This window comes from Glandiceps talaboti, chromosome 1, assembly GCF_964340395.1.
Source record: "Glandiceps talaboti chromosome 1, keGlaTala1.1, whole genome shotgun sequence".
NCBI classification, from domain to species: Eukaryota; Metazoa; Hemichordata; class Enteropneusta; family Spengelidae; genus Glandiceps; species Glandiceps talaboti.
The window spans coordinates 28,041,905-28,066,996 of record NC_135549.1 but is presented as its reverse complement, the minus strand read 5'-3'; the positions used below and the strand labels follow the sequence as shown (position 1 = coordinate 28,066,996).

Genomic DNA, 25,092 nt, shown 5'->3' with positions numbered 1-25,092 from the left:
TCAAAGTATTATGGGAAATAACTTGCCCAGTCACTTTTGTGACAATGGACCTTTAGAATTAATATGTCGACTCTTACTGAGTATTTTAGGATCGATATTTGGATAATTAGTTGCACTTATGAGTATGACAAAAACAAATTTCATTTTATTATTCCATGCCCTTTGACATGACTCTGACCATAAAAAAGATGAGCTCATTCGTCTGATTAGTATTCCTAGAAATGTAAATACGACGATGTTCATTGGTCTATAACCGTGTCGGTAATAAGAAACAGCCAATAGACGACCGCGTTGTACCTACCAGAAAGGCGGACATCACAAGATACACAATCATCTCCATTTGGAAAAAAATTCAACATGGAGGCCGCCCAGCAGATGGCAAGTTGTCCCTTGTTATGTGGCATTATGTGGGGGATTAGTAAGAATTTTGAATTTTTTCATAGATGTCACAATTGTGAACTAACAAGGAATCATTTATGGCTTTTTACAGGTTGTGAAGAATTTCTCTTTGAGGGTTTTGAAAGAACCGAGAGGCTTCATCAAATTTATTGAATTTGTGAGTATGAATCTGTAACTGTAATGATCATCTGAATACATATAGGCTACAACTGTTAATATATATTGAATGATTTGGGTTTCCGTGCGAATTTTGCACTCTTCATGAAGATCAAGATGTGTCAGCGATTGTAGCTGATAGAGAGTTTAGCAGCAATTTAATAACGGCTGAATAGGAACGATATCACTGGAGAACGATAGAATCGCTACCTCCCCAAAAAACCTGTCGGTGTCACTACACGTTCCAGCGTAAGCCTATGTACATGCGATGATGCATGAAGTTGTGTGCTTTCATAGGGCGGATTTAATCAAGGGCTTTCTGTATCCTAAGATATATAGTACAGAAGCCTTGACAGAATCCGCCCATTGCCAGTGAAGCGTTTTGTTACTTTGTTAGGAAGTTTACGTTAAATAGGATATGGGCCACAGCTGAACGTTTCTATCACTATCAGTATCATTTGAAGAATTGCTGCAAACGTTATTTTAGTATTTTTACGAATAGAAACATTTGTAAATTGTCACAAGTAAACTAAATTATGAGTCTCTGATGTAAATTTTGAGTGTACCAAAAAATTGTCATCGGAGAAATATACTGTTTATACCAAAGCCAGCCATTGCAATATATATATAGTGATATTACACTCACTTGAATTACTAGTAGCTTATGTCAGTCTTACAGTGATGTTACAGTCTTCAGCAAGTTCCAAAAGAGTAATTTTTACTAATCTAGACTTGTACATTGTGTTCATGTACACGAAGGCATTTTAGTCACTTCTTGGTTTTGCATTTTTCTTTTCCAGCAAAATAAAGCAAACATAAGTCTTGTAACATAAATTTCCAGGTTTACAGTATAGTAACCTGTCCCATAACAAAGGGGGGTAGGGGATAAGCCAGTTAAACTTTCCTAAATTTCCATACCTACATGTATAATAGAAACCAAGGTAAAATTTTGAAAGGAACTTGGGTAGCTAATGCCTACAATGTTGTACATTTGTATTTCATTTCAATCTGCTTCCAATCTGAGCAAGGAGAAGGCTGGATTTGGTTGATGTATTAACTTTCACATCTACTATCTTTGTCCTTAGTAAGTCTAGTCCTATACCATTTTCTACGATCACTACATGTATCCTCTCCTTACGTCATTTAGTTATGCATTGTGTAACTGCTTTCCTACTCCAAGGAGGAAAACATAAAAAAAAGATGATCACTGAATCAGAGTAGACATGAAAGAATATAAATAAAGGAAATCAAGCCACTTTATAATTTTTCAGATTTTGAACCATGGATTTCATCACAGATGTACAATATACATGTAATGGTGTATGGTTCGACAAAAAAATAAGTATCATTATATTCAGGTTTTGACTTCTCAGAAAATCTTGTAACCAACACATATTATACAATGTAGTGACTAAATGTTGGACACTTATAGAATTATTTCATCACATGCCAGGACTGAATTGTTTCCTGTTATCATAATTGTTATAATCTTATGTTTCTGGTAAAATAAAATTCAATTCAAGAAATTCATTTCCAGAATGAACCCTTTTATTGTAACTTTATTGCAGGATACACTCCTATTGCGTTATGTGTCCTTCAGGAAAAATTATATACAATTATGTTTCCAATTTGAAAGTCTTTGAGTCATTTTTTTTGTTCACCAAAACATAGCTTGCTGCATGTACTTGCCTACCCATGTCCATCTACTTTTAGTCTAGTTCCCATACGCTGTGTTACCGGTACGATTACTTCGAACATCTTAACTCACATAATAGGGAAAGTCGTTATTCCAGAACAGAAGTCTGTGCTACCCCACTGGTCTAGGGTAAACGACGCATGTCAGTAGTAATCCATGATCACATGTTAACAGGCAGTTGCAATTGGTTAGTTCTTTCAGACAATTGCTCATTAACCAAACTCCACCTCTCCAGTCTGAAACTAAAATAATGTGGAGATGTGATAACGTCATCATGTTTACATTATATGGACGCAGATTTCGGTGCTAGAATAATGACTATCCCTATACTTGATCGAAGATAATCGTAGTAATCAAAACGCATCATTTAGGAACTACTTTTTACATACATTATGTTTATTCAATGTTAATTATGTAAATATGTAATTGAAAGATAACATTTTTCAATGGAGAGTGATGACCTCCAGCGTGGAAAAGCCTTTTTCTCCCAAATAGTATATACTTATGTACCTACACAAATATCCTACTTGGAGATTAAGGCCATGGTTGTATTTGGTCACTGCAGATACTACATTAGTCTGGATGCTAATATGATCTTTCTCATCAAAGTGACTGAGTCATGCAAATGAGTAAACTCCAAATGTTATAATGATGTAAACAGTGGATACATGAAGTAGCATCCTGAGCTGACAAATATACCATTTTTGGACATTATGTAAATGTCCCAATAAACACTAACTTATTTTTGGTTAGAATTCTGTGATTGATTAACAAAGACATGATGTTAATGACTGTGTGGGTGACTGTGGCTGAATTATAAATTTCATGACACATGTACATTTTGTATCTCTCAGGACTTCTTTGAGCTAGACAGAAGGAGAGATCTGAAAGATGAAGGATATCGCTAGACTAATAATACTACATGTACCCTCAAAAGTAGAATGTAAAATGTGATGTGTTCATAATCTAAGCTCTCTCCAGTAAATGATAGAATAGTTGATTTCACCATGTGAGTTTGAGAGACATGTCATGTCATTTATGTACATGTACATTTGTAGCTCGTGGAATTTATAGGAGAAATCGGTATCTGTATAAGTTACCAGCTGAACTCCTTACCGATATCACAGCTGGGGGGAGGGGTGTGGGGGTTTATGCTCTCAAAGCTTATTACAATGTGTACCAGCATTAGTGTCCAGGTTGGCTTTCAGGTTGTGGTTTAGTGAGTTCTGGTCGTTAATAGTTCTAGGAAAGGAACTGTTGTCATTAGGTCAGTAAGTTGAGTAAGACATAGTACTGCACCATTATTATGTGAGTAACGTTTTGCCTGTTCAGTTTGACAGGCTTTGTCGAACAGTCCGATTGCTGGCTTTACCACTAGGTAAACAGGTGAAACTGTTACTCGTAAATAATAAGAACCCTTGGTCACAGTACCGTACAAGCACATATTGTTATAAGTGTTGAATTGTACTTGAAGTTTAAAACTCAAGATGTTGGTACAGTTTAATAATGAATTTATTATACCAGTTTATTTTTCACTTGATCCATCTTTTAATCTGACAGTGGTAATTTTATGTTTATTTTATTGTCTTACAGATAATAGCAATATTTGCATTTGCTACAACAGCTGGTCATTGTGATTGGTTTAGTTTTAGTATCAATTGCAACCCTCCAAATGACGCCACCACTCGTGTTGACTACTGCTATCCCTTTGAGTAAGTATTCTTAATGGAACTAATAAAGTTCACCAATCATAGCAAAAAAAAGAAATTTATTGTACATGGGCAAATGTATATATTTACAGAAACAGTATGATATTCTGGTGGGTACTTGTTGGCATGTACTCATCATTTTATGCAGTGATAACAGATCCAAGGTTGTTTTTGTGACACCTGTATTGTGTCTAGAATGTCAGATGTGTCTTAGCCAATAAATGACATGAAATGTGTGTGAGTGTGTGTGTGGTGGGTGGGGGGGGGGGGGGGGGCTTAGTGAGATTTGGAGTCAGAAAATAATTTCAAATACTGAATTTCAAATGCCAAAATTATGATTATTAATTTGATAGTTATCCCAACAGAAACAAGGTAGAAATTACCTTCAAATGTGTAAATTTGTAAACCATTGATAGTGTTGAATTGAAATTTGAATTTTCAAGTTTATGAACAGAAGTTCAAATCAATACTAAGGTAGAAACTAGAATGCCGCATGATACAGGGATTGTAAGTATGATGTAGAACTTGCTAACTGAGCTGTAGCCTAGAAAAAATTACTTATGTACCACATCTACATGTATTATTGAATTCTATAGCATTTCAAACATTCAGTACCAGTATGTCATTTAACAGTCAATCATTGTAAACTCCCTACTATGCCGTAGTCCGATTTCTATATTTGATACATGTTCCAGCAAATTCGGACACCAAATCCCACTGACGCCCATGGCGAGAAAAGGGTACCAAATGTCAATTTTCAACTAAAGTTGTATTTTTACAAGTACTAGTAGAAGACATATGACATACATGTAGTAAGAAATAAAGTATGTCTTGACTACAGATAAGAGATTTAGTTGATAGATGGATGCCATATCTTGTATGTAGTCTGGCTTATTCTCGTTAGTTTACATCGCAATCTGTGTTTTGCTTCACTGTCTCCCTTGTAGTAGAGCAATCAACAGCAACCAATTGATTTAAGCATGCCTCATGTTAGTTATCAGTGTCTAAAGATATTTACATAATATTTCAGATATGTAAATTAAGTCATTCTTGTGCTCATCTCAATCAATGAGGGCACTTTCACATATTGACTTCATATGATAATAATCAATTTGGCTGACATATGTTATCACTCCCCATTGTGACCAATCAGTTTGAGAGTATGATTTTCTAACCATGTTAATCCTCCTCCTCCTGAAGGAGGTATTATTCGTAAACAAGTAATTGTTCTTGGGGAGAAAGAGGATTAATTGGTTGCCGTAGATGGCATTACAAGCAGTTAGTGAAATAGCAAAGCCAAATCACAGATTGTGATGTTAATAAACACTGATATACCATGTATTATTAAATGTTATAATATGCTGTGCCATGATTCGCTAGAATCAGTCACATGATAGGAAAATAGAATGACTATTTCCCTAGGGGAATAGTTCCATCAACTATTACATGGTCATGTGACCACTGCGAGTTCACAGCAGGTCAAAATGCCAGCTTCTGATGATGTCGTCAGCCGCCGCGAGTTCACAGCATGAGGTGTATTATAAAACACATATTGCCTGGCCTATATTCGGGCTATAGCATCTGTTCATTACCCCTTCGCAGTGTTCTCCGCAGAGGGTTTTAGCGTATCGGGCCCGATATCCTTTAATTTTCGCCGATACGCTATCAGTTGTCCCGATACGCTATCAGATTGTATAGGGTTCGGTAAATATTGTTCATCTGTCAATCGGTCAGCTGACGCCTTTGTTGTTTCACAACGTTTGTATTGATCCTTCACACATAAGCAGCAAGTAAAACTAAAGAGTGTCTAATTAATTCAAACGACTATTTAACCCTCTACCATTACCAGACAGATTTCATTGAAGTTTGCCGTCAGTATTGTTTTCGATAGGAATAAAATGCGTAAACTCGCTAATGGTAGTGTGATTCACACTCGGTACAACAGCTTTCGGTAAATCAAAGGCAAAACCGGCCCATCCGTAACGTCGGTTCGACCGTAGAAGCATGTCGGAACTGCCAGATTTTGACAACTATAAAATCAAACGATGCCGTGCCATTTTGCTATAAAGTATAAAAGTTCGACAAATGCATGAAGTTGACATTCAGTGTCTAGTTAATTTTCTATGAGTGACAGAGTAACAGTGTAACACCGAGTATGTCTCAACCATCCAAGAGCATGAGCATGTGCATTCTTCAATGTCGTGAAAAGAGTTGAACAGACTAATGTACAAATGTACCTTTCGATAAAGTGGCAATGTTATCTCCGATTATCAGTTTCATGTTCAATTTTACCCTGAAAACATGTTTAGATTGTAGTTTGACATTGTAGACTGATACATCGTACGACTACGATGAAAGCATGGATTTTCCAATATGGCGGCCATGACGTCACAAACTATCGCGAGTTTTTGAAGTCCTCCATAGGGAAGTATAGTAAGTCTTGTGTATCACGATATTTCGGACTAACACAATGTCTGTCGGTAGCTGTACACAAACTTTTCGTGTTTCGAAAGTCTAATTTATCTGTGGACATTAAGATTTAAATAATTTCAGCTTTCCTAACAATAATAATCAATAACACTGCTTTATGAGTTTCTTTTTGGTGCTAATATTTTGAATTAATAAATTGGCCTTCAACTTTCCTTTGGTCACATGTACATGTACTACTTGTTTGATATTATGATGTACTTTGATTTTTCGGGAATATAATTATATGTAAATTGATGCTAATTTATGCTAATGAGCCGATATCCTATCAACAAACCCTGGGGAGAACACTGCCTTCGTGACTGTGAGTTACCCGAATCACATGCTATTTCCCCTCGGCCTCGGGAAATAGCATGTGATTCTGGTAACTCACAGTCCCTCGGGTGTAATAAACAGGTGCTATAGCCCTCATGACCAGGCAATATGTGTTCAATATACCATGTATTGTGAATTTATAAGTATACAGCAGTTGCATGTTACATTTGTTGTTGTTTCTCTTTTCTTTAGTATGAATCAAATCGTTATCAAAGAGCCACTCTGTCAAAACAGCACAGACCCTGTTGGGCCAGGAACAAGTTTGCGAGTGGACCCATCTAGTTCGGCTGAATATTTTGTAGCCGTTGGTGTTCTAGCCTTCCTTTACTGCATTGTTATTCTTCTCTGGTATGTCTTCTTTGAGCATAATCATCGTGACAAGGATCTTCCTCCATTCATTGTAAGTACTAGAAATATGTAATGTATCCTTCATAATGGTAAATAATAATGCAGTCATAGAGTTCGTATGGCCTGGAAAATTGTGGAATTTCAAAAGGATACCTGGGAACTCCTGGAAAAGTATGATAGACTCCTGGAAAATTGATTGCAGTTCATGTGCTAATGGGTTGATGAGACTCAGTGTGAGTTTTTTGGTGGATATACATTGTAATGTAAAATAGCAGATTTGGCCAGAAACCTATGTTTACTATTCTTGAAGTAACATTAAGTGACTGGTCTCATAAATCAGCATTGTAAGGCTTGCATCATGGTCATTTTCAGTGTGCCTTCTAATCATACTGTAGCCAAATTTTGTTGTGGTGAGTTGAAATGATAAAAACTGGCATTTCTTGTGCGTCACCACATAGTAAGAGATAGTGGAACATCAAACTTTGGTGCGTCACTAGAAATTGTGTGTGTCAGTGGCACGTCAAATTGGCTAAGAGGGCACAGTTGTCATTTTGACACCTTTTACAGTAATGATATTTGATTGGCTGCAACCAAATCTGGTTGGACTGTGTAGGATATTTGGACAGTTTATTATGTGAAGTCGTGGTTTAGAAGCCTAACTGTGATAGGGCTGAACAACACAACAAATCTTACAGTCTCGAAATGTGAATGCGTTGTCTAGTGTTTGTAGTGTAATAAAATGCTATGTTCAGAAGTTTGACAAAGGTTTTAGTCCTAGCTTAACTGATGCTCTTGCGCCAAGGCTGTGGTTGAATTGAATACTCTTCAGCGTATTTGGAAATCAGCTTCTTAGACTAACAGTAAGAGCCAATCAGAAGAGCACGTTTTATTCAGCATAATCTGCATGAAAATAGACTGATGTGCGAGAATGCGAAATGTGTTTTCCACCGTATGAACTGACAGGAAATATTGTACGAACAGAAAACGGACTTAAAAACATTACTTGTGTTCCGTTTTGTAAAATATCAAGTATAATAAACAGTTCTTGAGACTCACTCGCCATTCCACTGTCATTACTCATGAATAATTAATACCCATATCCTAAATACAAATTTCTGTATGAGTTAAACCAGAGTATTATTTTTCGTTGCGTCTGCAGAAAAGTATGCTCTGGCTTGCGATAATAGGTTTTAGTAGTTAGTTACATCAATAGGCAATATTACACAGAAAGAAGAAAGCCTATCCCACCCCTTCACCATCTCCTATTCCCAGACAGTGTCTAATGTAGCTATTTGTAAAGTAGTATCCATCAGGTATTTTGTCCATGTGCCATTTGCATGTCTCTCGGCACTGGATGTTATTTGACATACACCTGCCGAACACCAACTTCACCATATCAGTAATATGGTAATTTTGTACTCCGTTGCATCCATTTAGCATCCAAAGGAAAAAGTACACTAATTGACTGATCAGAGCATGCGTCTGATGGTCATACTGTTGACACAATTTCAAATAATTTGTACAATGTACCATTATACTTACTTTGTACAGGTATACTGATAGGTCTGTGCCAGAGATAACAACTGTAGAGTGTTTGAAGTACAACTTCATGAGAAAGCACTGTGCAAATTATACATTTTTATCTTGGAAATTTTCTCTCTTCGATATCAAAAGCTTTCGGACTTATCGAGGTTATATTGGAAATTTGTTTTCAGCAGTTTAAGTCAGAAATTTGTATATTTAAGTTTGACAGTACTTTGTATACAAAATATTCATGAATCTGATCTTCTTGTTTCAGGACTTTTTGATCACGTGCATATTTGTACTTTTATGGCTGACTGCATCAGCTGCTTGGGCCAAAGGTGTTACAGATGTCAAATGGGCTACAGACTTTGGTCAAGTGTCTAGTTGGCTCACTGAATGTGAGGATTATACGTGTTCTGTGGAGAAGAAAGCAAGCCATGCTACTCTAAATGTGTCAGTTGTAAGTATATTATGATCAAACAGTATAAAGGACAGATGTCCAAGATATCTTGAATCACAACTTTCAGAGTTGTGTCTTACAGGACTGTATCATTTCTGAAATCCTTAGGAAAGATTTGAACCATGATTGTGCCTCAGTCAACCCAGATGTTACATGTATAATTGGGGACCTGGTAAGATAGAGAGAGTGCGATGTGAATGCTTAAATCTTATGCGGATTATAGAGGCTGCAATGGATTGACTTGTGTTCTCCCAGGGGAGTTGAGGAAGAATAAAGGGCCATTGTGCCGCCACTGATCCGTGCCAGGGGTAATAATTGTAAGTGCCTTGAGCTCTCAGGAGAAAAGGCACATTATAAATTCATACTAATATCATCATTATAAAATTTAATTATCATATGCAAATTACAAAACATATACTCGGCCTGTGCAACTTTTTAAAGCATATAAATACAAAATAACAACCCAAAAGCTTTGTAAATATAAAAACGTAATCTTTTTTACTTTTTACTGCAGACATCCTCATTAAAAACAACAACATAAAAACAATTATATTTTAATGGCTTTCATTGTATTTCAATATAGAATAAGATTAACATGCACATTAACAAACAGAAAGCGAGTCTGCAATAAAGTTTTGACAGAAGTAAATTATGAAACATGCGAGACCCATAAAGTCAGTGAATTTTATCTTTGATATCGACAAGTATGGAAAAAAATTAGTGTTCATATTCAGTAGTTTCTCCTCGATCTATTTCACTAAGCCTAAAGTTGCTAGAAACATTTTGTGCCACAAAAATCACAAAACCTGAAACAAAAGCTGCTCTGGCTCTTACCACCATTGCTACATTCCTTTGTCTGGCTAGACCAGATATCTCACCAATGTTGTCAAATCTTATCATCTGGATGGCTCCACAAATAATCTAATTAATATTTCCACATGTCGTCTGACGCAATGAGAATTGAAGTACAATTGTTACACAGCAGTCGACCATGTATTGACTGTCTCAAAAATATCAGAATGAATACGACAATGTTAGGTTTAACTTCATGTGTTGTCCTTGTACATTTAATTGATTATATTTACTCACCCAAAGAAAGAGTAGCCCTGTGCATTAAAATGTTTGTCATGCCAGACAATTAAAGAAACACTGTTCTGTTGGTAAGACTTGTGTTGAGCCAGATATTAAAATGTAGCAAGACTTTTTTTCGAGTCAGGTGATGATTTCTTTCAGCTTTTCTTTACCACAGCATAGAAACGTTTATTATCCATCATCTAATCTGACCGACCTTGTCTTATATACCAATGTCTTGTACAATGTATATTTGATGTTCCATACATTTACAATGTATAGTTGATGTGCCATACATTTACAATGTATATTTGATGTTCCATACATTTACAATGTATATTTGATGTTCCATACATTTACAATGTATATTTGATGTTCTATACATTTACAATGTATATTTGATGTTCTATACATTTACAATGTATAGTTGATGTGCCATACATTTACAATGTATATTTGATGTGCCATACATTTCAGTGTTTTATTTAAGGGCGGTAAGTAGGTAAAATCTACCGGGGTTCCCACATCATTTTACCGGGGTTCCCCACCAAAATTATGATACATTGCATGGGAAGCACTACCAGTTTTACCTCTTTCCCCCTTTCTGTTACCGGGTTCCCAAACCTTAGCAAAAACACTGCATTTACAATGTATATTTGATGTTTCATCATCTCATATACAATGTAGTGAATTAAATTTGTTTAATGTTATGAGTAGACATTGCTATGTACGATGTTTGGAATTTGCCAGTGAATTTTAGGACAGTATTTCAGACATCAGTTAACCACACAATACATGTTGTGTTAGGGTGCTATGTCTTCATACGTACGTAGAAGACTTGTTTTTCCACAGTATAATCTCACTATTAACTACATATATCTCACACATGTTCAACTCTCTTTTTTTTATAGGTATTTGGTTTCCTAAACATGTTTGTTTGGGGTGGAAATGTATGGTTTGTCTACAAGGAAACAACTTGGTTCAATAAATACAGTCCATCTAAAGAAGCACCACCAGCAGCAGCTGATCAAGAAACCGCTGCTTCTCCGGTTCCTTCTCCTGCTCAACTTTAAATATCCTTGTAATAGTAGAAGCTATGTAGAAAGTTCTTCCACTAAGATCTTTGGTGTAATTTGCAAACAAGATGCCACTCATGGTTTCATATTTTCTCCGCTATTCAGATTTGACTTTGAAATACAAGTTATATTACAGAAGGTGGATAAAAAGGTGTCTATGGAAACCGTCTTACCTGTGGATGACTTGTTTTATTTTATTTTATTTTTTCAAAAAAAAACTATATTCATTACTGTATGTTATTGGAAAATTATCAATTTAACATTGTTAAGAAACAATCATTTGAAACAACGTCATCCTTGAAATCTTGAATTTCTGGCATTTCCCCTCTTAAGGCATGAGTTGTCTTGTGTTGATTTTACCCGAGAAATCCAAACACAACCATCCTCCTTAACTTTGGAAATGTCAGAAATGCAGGTAAGAAACTATTCATGAACAAAAGGCAATAGCATCCTCCTTAACAGAAACATCCTCCTTAATCAAAAGTAGGTAACCCAACACTCCCCCACCTCTTTTGTGATATCTACAGAAATAAAAAATATCAATTTTTGTGAGGAAAAAAGCATTTATAACAAGTACATGGTTATTTGTAGATATACTTTGTATGTTGTATAAGAGGAAATATGGCTAATTTGTTTCAGTTATTATAAATATTATCTCTTTCTGATATAAGTCTATAAAGGGTTCACTAAGCTTCAGGATGGCATGTATTTGGATAGCATACTGTTTTTCTAGGTGGGGGCGGGGCGCAAATACACTGAAGGTATCGGTATCGCAGATAAAATGTATTAAACACAGTGTATAGAGTAATTAGAGCATGATGAAGGTAATTATATAGGAGAGTTTGTTTTAACGTCTTCATAATGGCCAGAGGGGGAAACCAACAGCAGTGAAATGAAACAGAAATAATCAATAAAATATAATGTGTGTAGTACAGCTGTTTGTATATTGTATGTGGCATATGTATTGTGATATTGATCATGTTCACTGTGGCCATAGAACACATCACAGCTTGTAACATTTCACAATGATAACCTAACTCGCATAAGTATACCTCTAGATTTACAGATAAAAACTTGATTAGATAGTGTCTGTCCACAGCACCACCTGTATAATGTAGTATCACTCACCGCCTATTAGTAAGCAAATTTATATACAAATGTAATTTGAGGTCAATTGGTATTCATTTAATGTGGCACAGACTGAGTTTATCAACTTTTCAATTATAGTGAAAATACTTGCAGAAAAACCTCAAAATTAACTATTCTGTAACATTTCAATTGTCTTCTGGCATTGTTAGAATAGTTGGTTGTAAAGTATGGATTTCCTCGACATTTTTGTACATATTGTGAATTACATCAACGGATCATTTATAAGTTATATCTTGATACCAGGTTGTGTTCAGTTAATTGCAAGTGATGGTTAAAAAAAAGTATGCCTCAGTCAGTAGAATACTGTTGAGTACCTTTTGAATATGCAGCAAAGTTACCCCCCAAAACATCTGTGCTCAATTTAGCATCTCATGCCTGCACAAGGGACTATTACTGATTATGTTAATTCAAGGAATTTTGTCATATGCAAATTGTGTGGTAATTATTCATTATGAATGGAGAATATTCATTGGCCCTCAGATTGTGCACTGTATACATAGGTATCCTATTCCTGTCTTCAAAAGTGCAGTCTAATAGTTCATGAAGCATTTTTGAGTTTAGCCGAATTTAAATAAGCAATGATTTTAAAGAAGATCCTGTATTTCAGGATATTTTTTGTGTCATAGTGATTGCAATAAGTCCTTGCACTATGCATGTATATATCTGCCATACTTGTAATACACTGTACATTTCTAAGAACCTGCACAATGCATGAAAAGAATGCAAACCCATTTGAGAAATATGTGACTTGGTATTTTGTACATTAATGAAACAAATTTAAATACTAGTAACTGACACAAGGAAAAATATCATCAAAAGTGTCAAAATTTGTTATGTTTGAATTTTGCACTGTGTTTATTATGTATTGCCAAAGGTTTGTTTTGAATACATAAGTATTGAAAATCTTAGTGCACTAGAGTACAGCTCCAGAATTCCTTGCCAATTTGCTAGCCAAGTGTCAGTATGGTGTTGACTCTGGGCAAGCCAGATGTTTAACACCAAACCTGTCAGTTTGGTTTGAAGTGTTTAGTGCAAGCCCAATGCTAACACTAAACTGGCTCAGTGTTAGATCTTAGCTACTCAAATGCTAGCCAAGTCGGAAAGCAGTTCTTCAGCTGTACTGTACTTTGTGTTGTGTTTTCATAGAATTAACTAAAGCTTGATAGTCTGTAGTACATTGTAATTGCTGTCTGTCATGTAGTGCCACTCTAACTACAGGAGTCAACTAAATATGTCTTTGAGACCGTAGTGGACACAGTATTAGTAGATAATGTGAACGAGAAATGGGAAACAAACTTAATCAGTATTTTATGTACCGTAGTACACTTGTTGTATTGTATTTAGAATTTTTCTGAAATTTGTAGAGTCAAATGATATTGCTATACATGACTGTGAAAGCTCTCTGATATTTATGTAGTATTTTAATTTCTAAAAAAAAATGTTAACATGTTTTGAATTGCGTATATTTATCTCTTCTCATCTCACCCATATTTTTCATACAAACGCCACCTGCATTTGTATATTTTCCATATCTTCCCAATGTTATCCCTCCATATTTCTTGTACATGTTGAAGACTTTTGTCTTTCCAAGTGTTTTCCTCCATACATATCTCATCCATATGATATCCCATACACATCTCTTTCACCATGATGGATAGCTCTTAGTTCACTGTTAGATACACCATGTCGTCCACCTTCTAGGTTGTCCTAATGTGTAAGGGCACCCCGACATGTCCAACATGGCTTATCTTACAAGCTAAGCTCTTACAGGCTGAGAAGTCATTGTGACCTTGTTGCTAGGGAAGCCATACTTGCTTGACCTTGTTGCTAGGGAAGCCAAACTTATTTGTGTTTTGATTCCTGTGTACAGTTTTAGTCCTATGTATATTAACTCTAGTATGTAGTAAATCTGGTGCTGTTTTCATGAAAAGTAAGAAAATTTAAAAAGAATGTGTACAGAGATAGTCATGGACTCCTTCCCTTTTTTCCCTCCAAGACATAACTTTGTGGTTAAAAGATATGAAGGCCCTAGGGAGTCATGCAAGCAGGGTCCCTTAGCTTTCTGATTTTGATACTGCAGAGGCACACCACTCATACATTTTGTAGGTAGGCTCCCATAAATATATTCATTGAAGTTTTTTTTTTTTCCAAACAGTTATTTATCTTTGATTTTAAGCTTGTATTTCACTATTTAGTGTTAATTTTGAATGTTGTAGTATTGTAGTTAAGATAAGCTGTCCAATTTATATGCAGTATTTGAAATTATGATATTTGTGAATATAAATAAAGCGTTTCTGTATAACCTTACTACCCTTACTTCTGTGCATGTGGTGATATTTATGAAAAATAATCAAAACTTACTTTTTTGAATCATAAACTCTGGAACCGAGTGTCTGGTGGTGGTGACAGAGAGGAATTTTATTTAGGATTATATTCTATACCAATGTGTCAGCTTGAGTATTGTTATTTTCAGGGTCCTTAGAATGCCATGTACTGAAATGTGACCCTCTAAAGTCCCTTTGGTTTTTTTCAACTGTACCGGTAGACATCTATACTCAAGAATGCAATCCACTCAAACTTAAAAGAAAATGGTCATTTAGTAATCCATTGTGTTGTAAACATATGATAATACATGATGTTTAATTTATAAAAAAAATAGTGATCGAAAGACTGACTGAGAACGATATCATATCAGGATGTTGCCATAGTGAGATGACACAGATGGCCCCCCAAGGACCATACTGCCAGGGTAGTGAATAAAATAACATGATATTCTAAGGATTAATAAATCCAATGTGTTCAAATAGTGAAGAAAAAAACTTGCATAGCCCACAGGACCATGTACCACTTTCACGGTCAGTGTGCCCTCTAATGATAGCCAAATTTTGGTGCATCACTAAAAATTGTGCCTGTTAGTGATGCATAAAATTGGCTTAGAGAGCACACTGTCCATGGTAGTGTATACACTAAGGATAGCATTCTAAGGGTGTAAGATAAATATTTATGTCACGTTTGATGGAGAATTGGGAAAGTTTTTCATTCCATGAAGTTTTTTAATTTGTTGATAAACTCCATAGTTCAATCCTTTACTCCCAATGAACGCTATTACCTTATCTCATCTTGAATGGACTTTTCATTTTTGTCACATGTAATCTCAATAAATTGGTGTATAAACCCTGCTAGAATGCACTCCCATTTCTCCAAAAAATTCTGGAAACATCAGATACTAATCTTATCATAAAAATGATATTTCCTGTTTTACAGTTACTTATACTAGTTCTGTATATTGCTTTAATCCTAAGTTATTTTGTACATGAAAATTTCACTTGTCAAATCCAACTCTCCAGTGGAGGTCAACTTTTCTTTCTGGTTGGATAACAAATTTGGTACTTACTGTAACAGTTCTTTTTAGTTGACTGTAAAGTACTTTGTCACTGATTATAGTTTTCATTTTACACATACACACATAAAGGAAAAATGAGATGAAAATTCGTCTCAGCTGTTTTTATGGGGTCCAACATCATGCAAAATTTTGATTTTTTGAAACAAAATAACTGAAAAAATGAGTAGGCATTTTATAAAATTATACTTTTTACGTAACAAGCAATCTCCATTCTATTGTTCAGTAATAGTTCTCACAAGAAACGTTACATTGTTACAGTATGATTTTTAGCAAAAGTCTACTTGTATATTTTGTTGTAAAATATTTCCACTGTCCATGTCTTATGACATCTGTAGACTGTAAGATCCGTTGTGTTGCTCAGCTCTCGTCAGCCTTGCTCCTATTGGTGAAAAGGGTTAACCGATGTGTGAGGGCGCTATGTCACGACATGCCTTACAGAGTATGAAATGTTGTAATTATATACAGAGGGCAATTCTCTAATTTTGAGGGATTTGGGTTTCAATGTATACCATTCACTCATTCTGCTGAGATTTTTTTTTTCCAGAAGCAATACATGTATAAAGGATTTATATACTATGTGTAAAATATTTCCACTTTTATTTTATATAGAGGCAGAGAGAACATAAACAGGTATAAACAATACATAAACAAAACATTGTGAACACCCAAACTTGACAAAGTCATCACAGGGTCCTCTTACCTGTCATTGTGAGATGATAACTGCCAAATATTGAATGTAATATTCAATGTTTTTGCAAAGGTTTGGGTGTGACACAGAAGTTAGTGGAGGGAAAAAGCTGGTAAAAATTTAGTACATTTCCGGTTTCATACCGTGTACCATAATTTTGGTGAGGAACCTTGGTAAACTACTCGAGGGTCCTTAATAGCTTTTGCCTCCTGGTTCCCTTTAAACAAACACTGGTGTTGATTGGAAACTAATCTCAGAAAGAGAAGCTTGTACTCTTATGAAATGAAGCTTTAACAAACTTGTCTGTTATAATCATCTTGATAGATAAAACATTTGACCACTAAAAAGAAGGACTGAGATAAAACTGATAATATCAATAATACAATCTCTCTTTCATTTTGAACATGAATTCACACTGGTTATCATACTCTGTGTCTCATTCACAGAATGTGGTTTCTCATTTTGTTAGAAAGGTGAATGTACATACAGTAGATTGGACAAACTCGGCTATTGTACTAATTTAAATAATATGTAATAAAAACTTACACAACAGGCTATGTAGACTTAGATTGTAGGAATAGATACAGTAATGGTAGCATTTGAATGTTTTTGTAGTAATTGTTGAATTGTAACTTAACTGCAATAAATAAAAAATATTTCACCAGCCAAAACAAAGTGTAAGATTCCTTACTTTCAGATTAAATGAAGCTATTAAATGTCTGGTCAGCGGTAGTAATGAAAGCAAGTGTTACAATCAGTCACTCTAGTTGCTCAGATGTTATCAACCTGATATGTGTGGTCACTTATGTTAATATGGGCTTATAGTGTCTGTTTGCAATCACTCACTCAGGTCGCAATTTCACACAAAAGAACACAATTGTGTTTTTTAAAAATTTATTCAAATAAGGAGTGAAAAAAGCCCAGAGTGTAAATGTGTAATAGACTGAACTCTGAAATAAAATATATCTACAATTTACAATATGATCTACTGTAATGTTGTTCTATGCATTTGGTGACATTAAAATATCTTCTGGCATTAGTTGACATAATGGATTTTTCCATACTGTAGTAAACAATATACTAAAATCTCCCATTGAATCATTTCTGTAATATTTCCAAAAAACCAGGTATGAGTTAAATCATCATGATTGTAAACCACAGCCTCTTTTACGGAACCTTCCAAATGCACCATTATTTTGCAGTGTCGCGGAAGATCTAACAACTCTGGTTTGCAAGAATGGAGTTAATTCTGCCCAAAGCATGTGATAGGTAAATAATATGCTCCTGTATGTCAAATATTATAAAAGCATTATAATGAGCAGAAAAAATTAAAAATATTTGGCAAGTGTCATTTATGTAACAATTTTCCTTAGATGGTGATTCCTTTAGTCTTTAATTTGTTGTTTTTTAGGCCAACTAAGGTCATCAATCGTTCTTGGTGGTACAGCTGCATGTTAACATTGTGAAAGACTACCATGTGATTTTACCCCTCATTATTTATACACAACTTTAATGTTCCTACCCGTCCATAAATCTGTCAATTTTAGACAAAAATCATCAGTCATTTCCAAACCACTCTCAATAAAATTGATGTAAATAAGACATTGGCATTTGCTGATGAAGTCCAGTATATCAGCCTGTGTAAAATTAGGAATACAGGCAACATTTACACCAACGATAGTCGGAACATACTTCTGTAATGCCTTCAGTGATTTGCCACTTAACTGGGTACAAAATGCAAGGTTGATCTTCTCCATATGTGGCAATTTCTGGAAAGAAAACAGGCGTGATGAATGATTAATATCTATACCACTTTGGTAGCTATTCTGATGTGAATTTCATTGTGAATTCACTTTCACTCTTATTTAATTATGTCAGCTCTTCCTACACAAAAAAAGTGAAGGTTATGTTGAAATACCCTGGTACTACATGCACAGTGCAATATTTTCTTGTTCCCTGTTTCGAGCAATGTCTGTTCAGAGTCAGACGCTGAACTCATTATTCAATGAAAAATTTAACATAAAATTTGAATAAATAAAATATCCCACTATCCTATCTGTCATTAGATCATCAGTCAGCCTGAAGAAAGTCCAGGTTAGGACATGAAACTGTTGCCATTCAATTCAAAACAACATCAAGTCCAGTAGGATATATTGGAATTACTTCATTATTAACAGGACTAGATAGTTACTGTATTCAACCTGTATGATACTTTAACTCTAATAAGACTTAAGAATCTTGTCCTGTGCTTGTTTAGTCAAACACTTTAGTTTGGGACATTTTGCATAATTTGTTTCCACATCGGTTTTTACATTGGCCATAAACATTAAAGCTCTAACATTAAGAACAGCTTAATGTGTTAAATCTCATAGCTATGTTATTGACACTCAACAAAGCCAAGATTATTCATATAATATTATAATTATAGTTTCTCACTGTTTTGTTTATTGGTTTGTAAAGTGTAATCAAGTGTATTGTCGCTGTAAACCTGAAACCCAAATCCCATCTGGAGTACCTGTATATCATTCTAATTTGGGCTCACAACCAAAATGACTCAATTTTAACCAGATTTCATGATTCAAATTCCCCCTCTCAGTTACCAGACTTCTAAATCCTTAATCAGCAACGATACTCGCAAACATATTATTATTTAGGTTTATGGCGTTATATGTACTTACTTTAATCATTTGGGTAAAGATCTGGTCATTGAGTAGATAGCCACAATTCTTAAGATTGAGAAATTTCAGGTTAGGACATCTGGCAGTGATAATTTTCAATGACTTCTCTGTTAGATAGACACCATCCAAATCAAGATTTTCTAATGACGTTCCTAATGCACATTTCATGGCATTGTTGGTCAACTTCTTTTGGCGCTTCAGTTTGTGAACTACACAGCTGAAAGCAAGACATAAACACACATGTCAAACAGTTTACAGCTAAAAGAAAAAAAGCTTGTGCAACCAAATAATGGCTCTACAACTTACAGGGATAAATGAAGAGACAAACACAACACAAACAAAGGTAAGTGAAGGGATAGATGCATTTGTATTTGACCATGGTGACTGAGAAGTAAAACACAATGCATAAGGCTAGTCACCTTTGTGCCAAATTTGAAAGAAATAGTCTTGTGTAAGCCAGCAATAACAGCACATAGATAAACTGAAGAGACATGTATTTAGACATATTTTTTTATCACAATACATCTTTCTAATTCTATGCAAAACATTGTAATCCCTAGCATTTTCAAATCCTATGTATTCAGCCCTCATCCTCCTTTTTGCCTGTCTTTCTTGTGTGTTCTGTATCGTCTCATTTATTTGTCTTGGATAATTTTTAAAAAAAATAAAAAAAGACAAACGCAATACAAAAACAGAGGGATGAAGTGATAGAATGAACTGACTGCATCCTCTTACCAGAAATCATGATACGTTGATAATTCTAACTGTAATTAGATGTAAAACATTGTCAACTTACCTGAGTAAATATTCATCGGGACAGTCCATTAAATCAAATTCTTCAATATGCTGACATATGTAAATCAAGCAAGTCTCCATTAATCGGATGACTTTACATCCCTCATGGTACGGTGACTGAAAAATGTATAATTATACAAATTCCCTTATTAAGCTATGGAGACATTGTTTTTAAATGAGATATTATTGAATATTCTCCAGTTGCAATATTGTTGTTCGTTCAACAAACATTCTAGCACTACAAATTTTATAATTGAATAAAAAATTCTTATAAGGCCTAATAGAAAAAATTGTGTGGTTTCGATTACGCTCATATTTTAGAATATTTGTAGATTTGTTATTTTGATTTTTTTTTTATACAAAAATCTTTTTACATGTGCGTGTCTAGTACAGGTAGTTATGTTTTCCGTTGTTTTCCATATCTCCGAGGCTGTGTTATTGGTTTCTTCTAGTCTCATCAGATGTACATCATGTATGGCCATTACAGATTGGAAGAACAGTCTTTTTAAGTTGATGTCAGTTTCTGCATCCACTATTTCTTGCGAGACTTCACACAATTTTCGCGATTTTATTATTTTTTTCTCAAATACGTAAAAAAAAAGTTTAGAGTCAGCGTGAAAAACTAGGTTGTAGTCGGGTAACCGGAAACAAGCAATTTTTTTTCTCGGCCTAAGACAAAGTCAACATGAAAATGATCAGTCAGAATGCCTCTAAAATTTCTAACAGCCAAATAAAACAACTTTTCCTCAAAGCAAATATACTGTCCTTTACCCTTTCCATTTTTCGTCCATAGAGGGCTCTAACCAAAACTTGGCCATCGTATTGTCTTTTAAATTCATATCTCTTATGTCCTCTGTCAGAACGTGAAACTTTGATTTCGTCTAAAACTTCTTTTTCTGTATGAGTCTGAAGTAATGGCAGTGTCATCAGCTCTTTGAGGTCAATGTAACCTGTGTGGATAATGGGGAAAAATAGCACTTGATAAATAAAAACTAATAAATTTCAAGTTCATGGAAGGAGATTGTTAGTATTAGAGCAAAAGGAAAAACGGTTATTTACATACACAAAAAATGTTTCATCTTCCTTTTTTTTATATCATTTGTCAAATCATTGTCTCATTATAGTATCTTTATCATAGCCACAACACAACAGCTATGAATTAAAAAAAAAAATCCCTGCTAACATATAATAGTATGTAATTAATCTGGATGCTAACCACTGTGAGTGAAGGTATAAAACACATAACGATACTGTGTATAGGAACTAGACTATTGTAATAAAACTTCACCGACAATGTATAGGCCTGGATTACGTTCACTCCCAGTGCAGTGCCCTGTTTGTTGAATGTCATTAGTTTACAATCATTGAATCAATCTTTATTGCATAACAACATGCCATCCATGTAGCAAGCATGGCAAAGCGTACAAAAATAATTAACATACAGAAATTATGGGAATACAATTACAATCCTTTAGCCGACTGCTGGAGGACTGTTTACCTCTACAAGAAATTTTCCAATATAGGAAGTTTATCGTCTCAAGGTCAAAATATGCAAAATGGTACTTTTGTTATTTAAGAAACGAAAATTTCAATTATTTAATGACAATGAAGAAAAAAATGCCCTTTCTTTCATTCATATAATGAGAACAAAGGATTAAAATGATGAAATTCATTTCCTACTATATTTTGACAAAATTTACAGAAGATTTACATAATAAACTTGTCCAAAGTAACTTTAGCTGTGAGTTCAACAAATGTCTCTGTAAAGTGTAATTCACTTTTAATGATGTATTCTCAATGATTGCATAATAGGGAAGCTAGAGAACGGACAGTAACAGAGACAGTGAGTCTAGCCCAGGATACAGAGGGGGCACATATTATTGACTAGATTGCCATTTTCTTTATCCTGCGTAATCTTTTTTTAGTTTGAATGTATCTTTTAGAATTATACACCTGATGCTGTCTGGGCTTGAAAGAAGCTTCAATAGTAAAATTTATTGATGGTGTCTGTTCTTAAATTTACTTTTTCTTTATTCCTAGATCCTCACAGGTACTAGGTAGGAAAGAAAATCAAAATGTTGTTATAGTTAGCCTGGAATAGACGAGGAATACAATATTCTAAGGGAACCTTCAGTATTTACAGGAGGGCCGGAGGAAAGCAAACGTTATTAGTAAAACATACCCTCCCCACATTCTCCATTTGTAAAAAGTGACCCTCCCCTTTGTCCCATTTTGTAAAAAAATGACCCTCAAGCTCCCCATGACAATTGCATTATATGTATACATACAAATTAAATGATTTTGACTCTGTATTAGAAAGCAATATTTGCACATATAAACAGTAAAAGACTGGTTAGTTACCTTTCTCTTATAATCATACACAATCTAGTTAGTATCTAAAACGTGCTTTCCATGTTGTGCATACCCTGTCTGATCTGGTCACTTGTAAATGTTCTCTGATATCATTGTCATCATCATCACCTTCACCTTCAGTATTGCCATTATCAATGTCACTCTAATCTGACTCTGTGCGTGTTCTCTATTACACGCAAAACTAAATCATCATCATTGTCATCATCATCATAACTGCTGCCATCACCATCATATTTTAACAACATTCACGGACAGTGGACACTCAACAAAATCCATCGTTTTATTGAACAATTCTCTTACAATATATGTATTTGTATTTTTGTACTTTGGCATGTAAAGTACTGGTAAAAATAAATGTTGAGTGCTCATCTCACCGTGACTTTTACATCTCAAAACACACAAAACAAATTGACAATAATTGAATCTTCAATTTGGTCACAAAACTACAGATTGTAAAATGTGACCCTCCACCAAACATTATAATGCAAAATGTGACCCTCCCCAAGAATAGGTTTGTAAAATGTGACCCGCCCCCCCCCCCTGTAAATACTGAAGGCTCCCTAAAAAACCTACACGCTTCTATTGCCCTGGATATAGCGTGCACACGACCAGGCGGCTGTCCCTTTAATACATGATGAAGATGTGTCGGAGTCCCAGATCCTAGCATACTAAGTACTGACGTACATGCAGGAACAAACTCTTCATTGTGCTGTGTTTTAGTGCATACGATCGAGTCAGTGTCTAATAATGTACACTCAAACTCTCACAATCTTACCTGTATCTCCTACCCGTAAACCTTCCTTTTCAGCACCATATCGTAATATATAGGACAATCGTTTGCTCAGTCGCATTCTAGCGTTATCGTCTTTGCCACGACGACGTTCATTTCCAACTCTCTTTTCTTCCGTCCCTGACTGATTTGAAGTCTCCGTCATGTTATTGTTGCCGTAATTTTCAATGTTGACGGTAATTTAAAATGATATGATTAAATTGTGAGTTTCATGGAATATCTCAACTTCAATCTTGCGCTAACTAGATACTAGATGCTTTATATCAGCCCTCACAAATAAGTTACACTGGCATGTCGTGCGGTTGTGCAAGATCATCACTTTCAATGAAGGTTTCATTCATTTTACGTCATGTACGTTGATGCATGACACGAAGTTGTGCAATTCAGACTACCGAGCAAGCTCACATTGATTGTGATTGTTGTAGCAACTCGGTGATTACTTCCGGGTTATGACTGTGACGTCACGCAATATGAGAAGGCTCCTGTCACATTAGGAGTGAGATATCAGCAGTTCAATGTGGGATAAAAAAAACTAAATTCTTATACTTATGCCTCTGACACCCCACACACACACACACACACACTTCTAACTAAATTGGCCAAAATGGAAAATTGCTTCAAACCCGTACAATCATTTTCAAATCAGTATGTAGCTATATAGTATAGTAGAAGTCGATAGTCTGTAGTGCTATGAACAAACTTACAAAGCCAGTGGTGTGTAGTGAGTAACGTTAACGATACAAGACTAAAATTATTAACAGACAAATTCTAACATTACAATTTGTAGGTTGCAATTTGAAATGACGATTTGTTTACCCCAAGTGTCTGCATGCTATATTTAACATATGTTAGGCAATCAAGAACTATTACTATGATGTGTTTGAAAAGGGCAATACACTTATTAGTATGTGTTGTCTGCTTTATTCCATCAATATACATGTACGGGGGGGGGGGCTATGCAGTCCGTTCCGAGTTACCGTTCACCGGCTCGATCTGTTCATAAAACCACGCAAAAACCAATGACACACTGCATATTATACATTAAGATAGCAAGATTGCAAATTCTTGCTACATTTAATTGTGTAAATGATCAGAACATAAACCATGATGTTATACTCCAAGTTTACGCACCTAGATAATGGCAACTTGAAGATAGACAAGACGGGCGCCCTCACGACGTATCTTACAGCCTACTGGCATGGCACGATGACGAGTGCCGCACCAATTTTGTATGTGTGCATTTGATGTCTGCATGGACGCACGTTAATTCACTTCATTTAGAAAAATGTCGCAAGAAACTGTATTTATTCAAATTTGCCTTGTACTTCAATGCAATTTTGTAGCATGAGCATTTTCTTGATGGTTTCTGTGTGGTTGTATCAAAATTCAGACCCATTAAAATATTTGTGTGGTCTGAGATCAAACAGCCTAGCTGGTGAATGGTAACTTGAAACGGACTGTGTATACTAAATACATAAATATTATACCACTCATTATTCATTTCCCCTCTTAAATTTAATACATTATACAGTAAAGATATCTTGGGATTAATTTAGCAATAACACCAAAAATTGTTCAGTGAAAATATCAAAATATTATAGAATGGGATTAAAATCAATCTTGAATCAAATGGACAATATTTCTCTTTGAATAGAGTGGTTAGATGGTTTTAAGAAAATTTCAAAATACACCAGTCATGTTTAACATTTTCTGTTCATGCCAGATTGTAGGCGGGGTAGGGGCACAGATGGGAGGGGTACTTCTTAAAAGTTACAATCCAGGAGGGGGTACTCAAAATAAAAAGCGTGTAGAGGTGAATATTTGAATAATGGATGGCGACTTAAAATCTCCCGCGAGGCCGACACTTCCCCCTCCCAGAAGTGTTTGTGAATGTGACTTTACTGGCAGTGGCGGAGGTATACGCTTTACCCAGTGCCCTCTTTATCATGCCTGCAATTTAATCGTCTGAAATTAT

General features: G+C 35.2%; 2 protein-coding genes across 2 annotated transcripts; one reads left to right on the top strand and one right to left on the bottom strand.

Annotated features, from left to right (window-relative positions):
• The first annotated feature begins 323 nt into the window (after positions 1-323).
• Positions 324-17,143, top strand: LOC144445030 (synaptophysin-like). Its single transcript, XM_078134616.1, has 6 exons — positions 324-378; positions 491-556; positions 3,845-3,963; positions 6,955-7,162; positions 8,909-9,094; positions 11,077-17,143. Exons 1-6 carry the CDS (start codon positions 358-360, stop codon positions 11,236-11,238), a joined length of 762 nt encoding a protein of 253 aa, XP_077990742.1. The 5' UTR covers positions 324-357; the 3' UTR covers positions 11,239-17,143.
• A 339-nt stretch (positions 17,144-17,482) lies between these two features.
• On the bottom strand, positions 17,483-23,262 carry LOC144435285 (uncharacterized). The gene is made up of 6 exons (XM_078123877.1): positions 23,103-23,262; positions 20,726-20,904; positions 19,956-20,071; positions 19,160-19,376; positions 18,004-18,250; positions 17,483-17,544 (listed from the first exon to the last, which is right to left on the bottom strand). Exons 1-6 carry the CDS (start codon positions 23,260-23,262, stop codon positions 17,483-17,485), a joined length of 981 nt encoding a protein of 326 aa, XP_077980003.1.
• Between the last annotated feature and the right edge of the window lie 1,830 nt (positions 23,263-25,092).

Coding starts and splice junctions, on each gene's coding strand:
- LOC144445030 (XM_078134616.1), top strand. CDS start 358: ATGGAGGCCGCCCAGCAGATG. Junction 3,964..6,954: donor GACTACTGCTATCCCTTTGA/GTAAGTATTCTT, acceptor TCTTTTCTTTAG/TATGAATCAAATCGTTATCA. Junction 7,163..8,908: donor AGGATCTTCCTCCATTCATT/GTAAGTACTAGA, acceptor TTCTTGTTTCAG/GACTTTTTGATCACGTGCAT.
- LOC144435285 (XM_078123877.1), bottom strand. CDS start 23,262: ATGACGGAGACTTCAAATCAGTCAGGGACGGAAGAAAAGAGAGTTGGA. Junction 19,377..19,955: donor CCCGATGAATATTTACTCAG/GTAAGTTGACAA, acceptor TCTTGCTTTCAG/CTGTGTAGTTCACAAACTGA. Junction 17,545..18,003: donor ATTGACAGATTTATGGACGG/GTAGGAACATTA, acceptor TGTTTACTACAG/TATGGAAAAATCCATTATGT.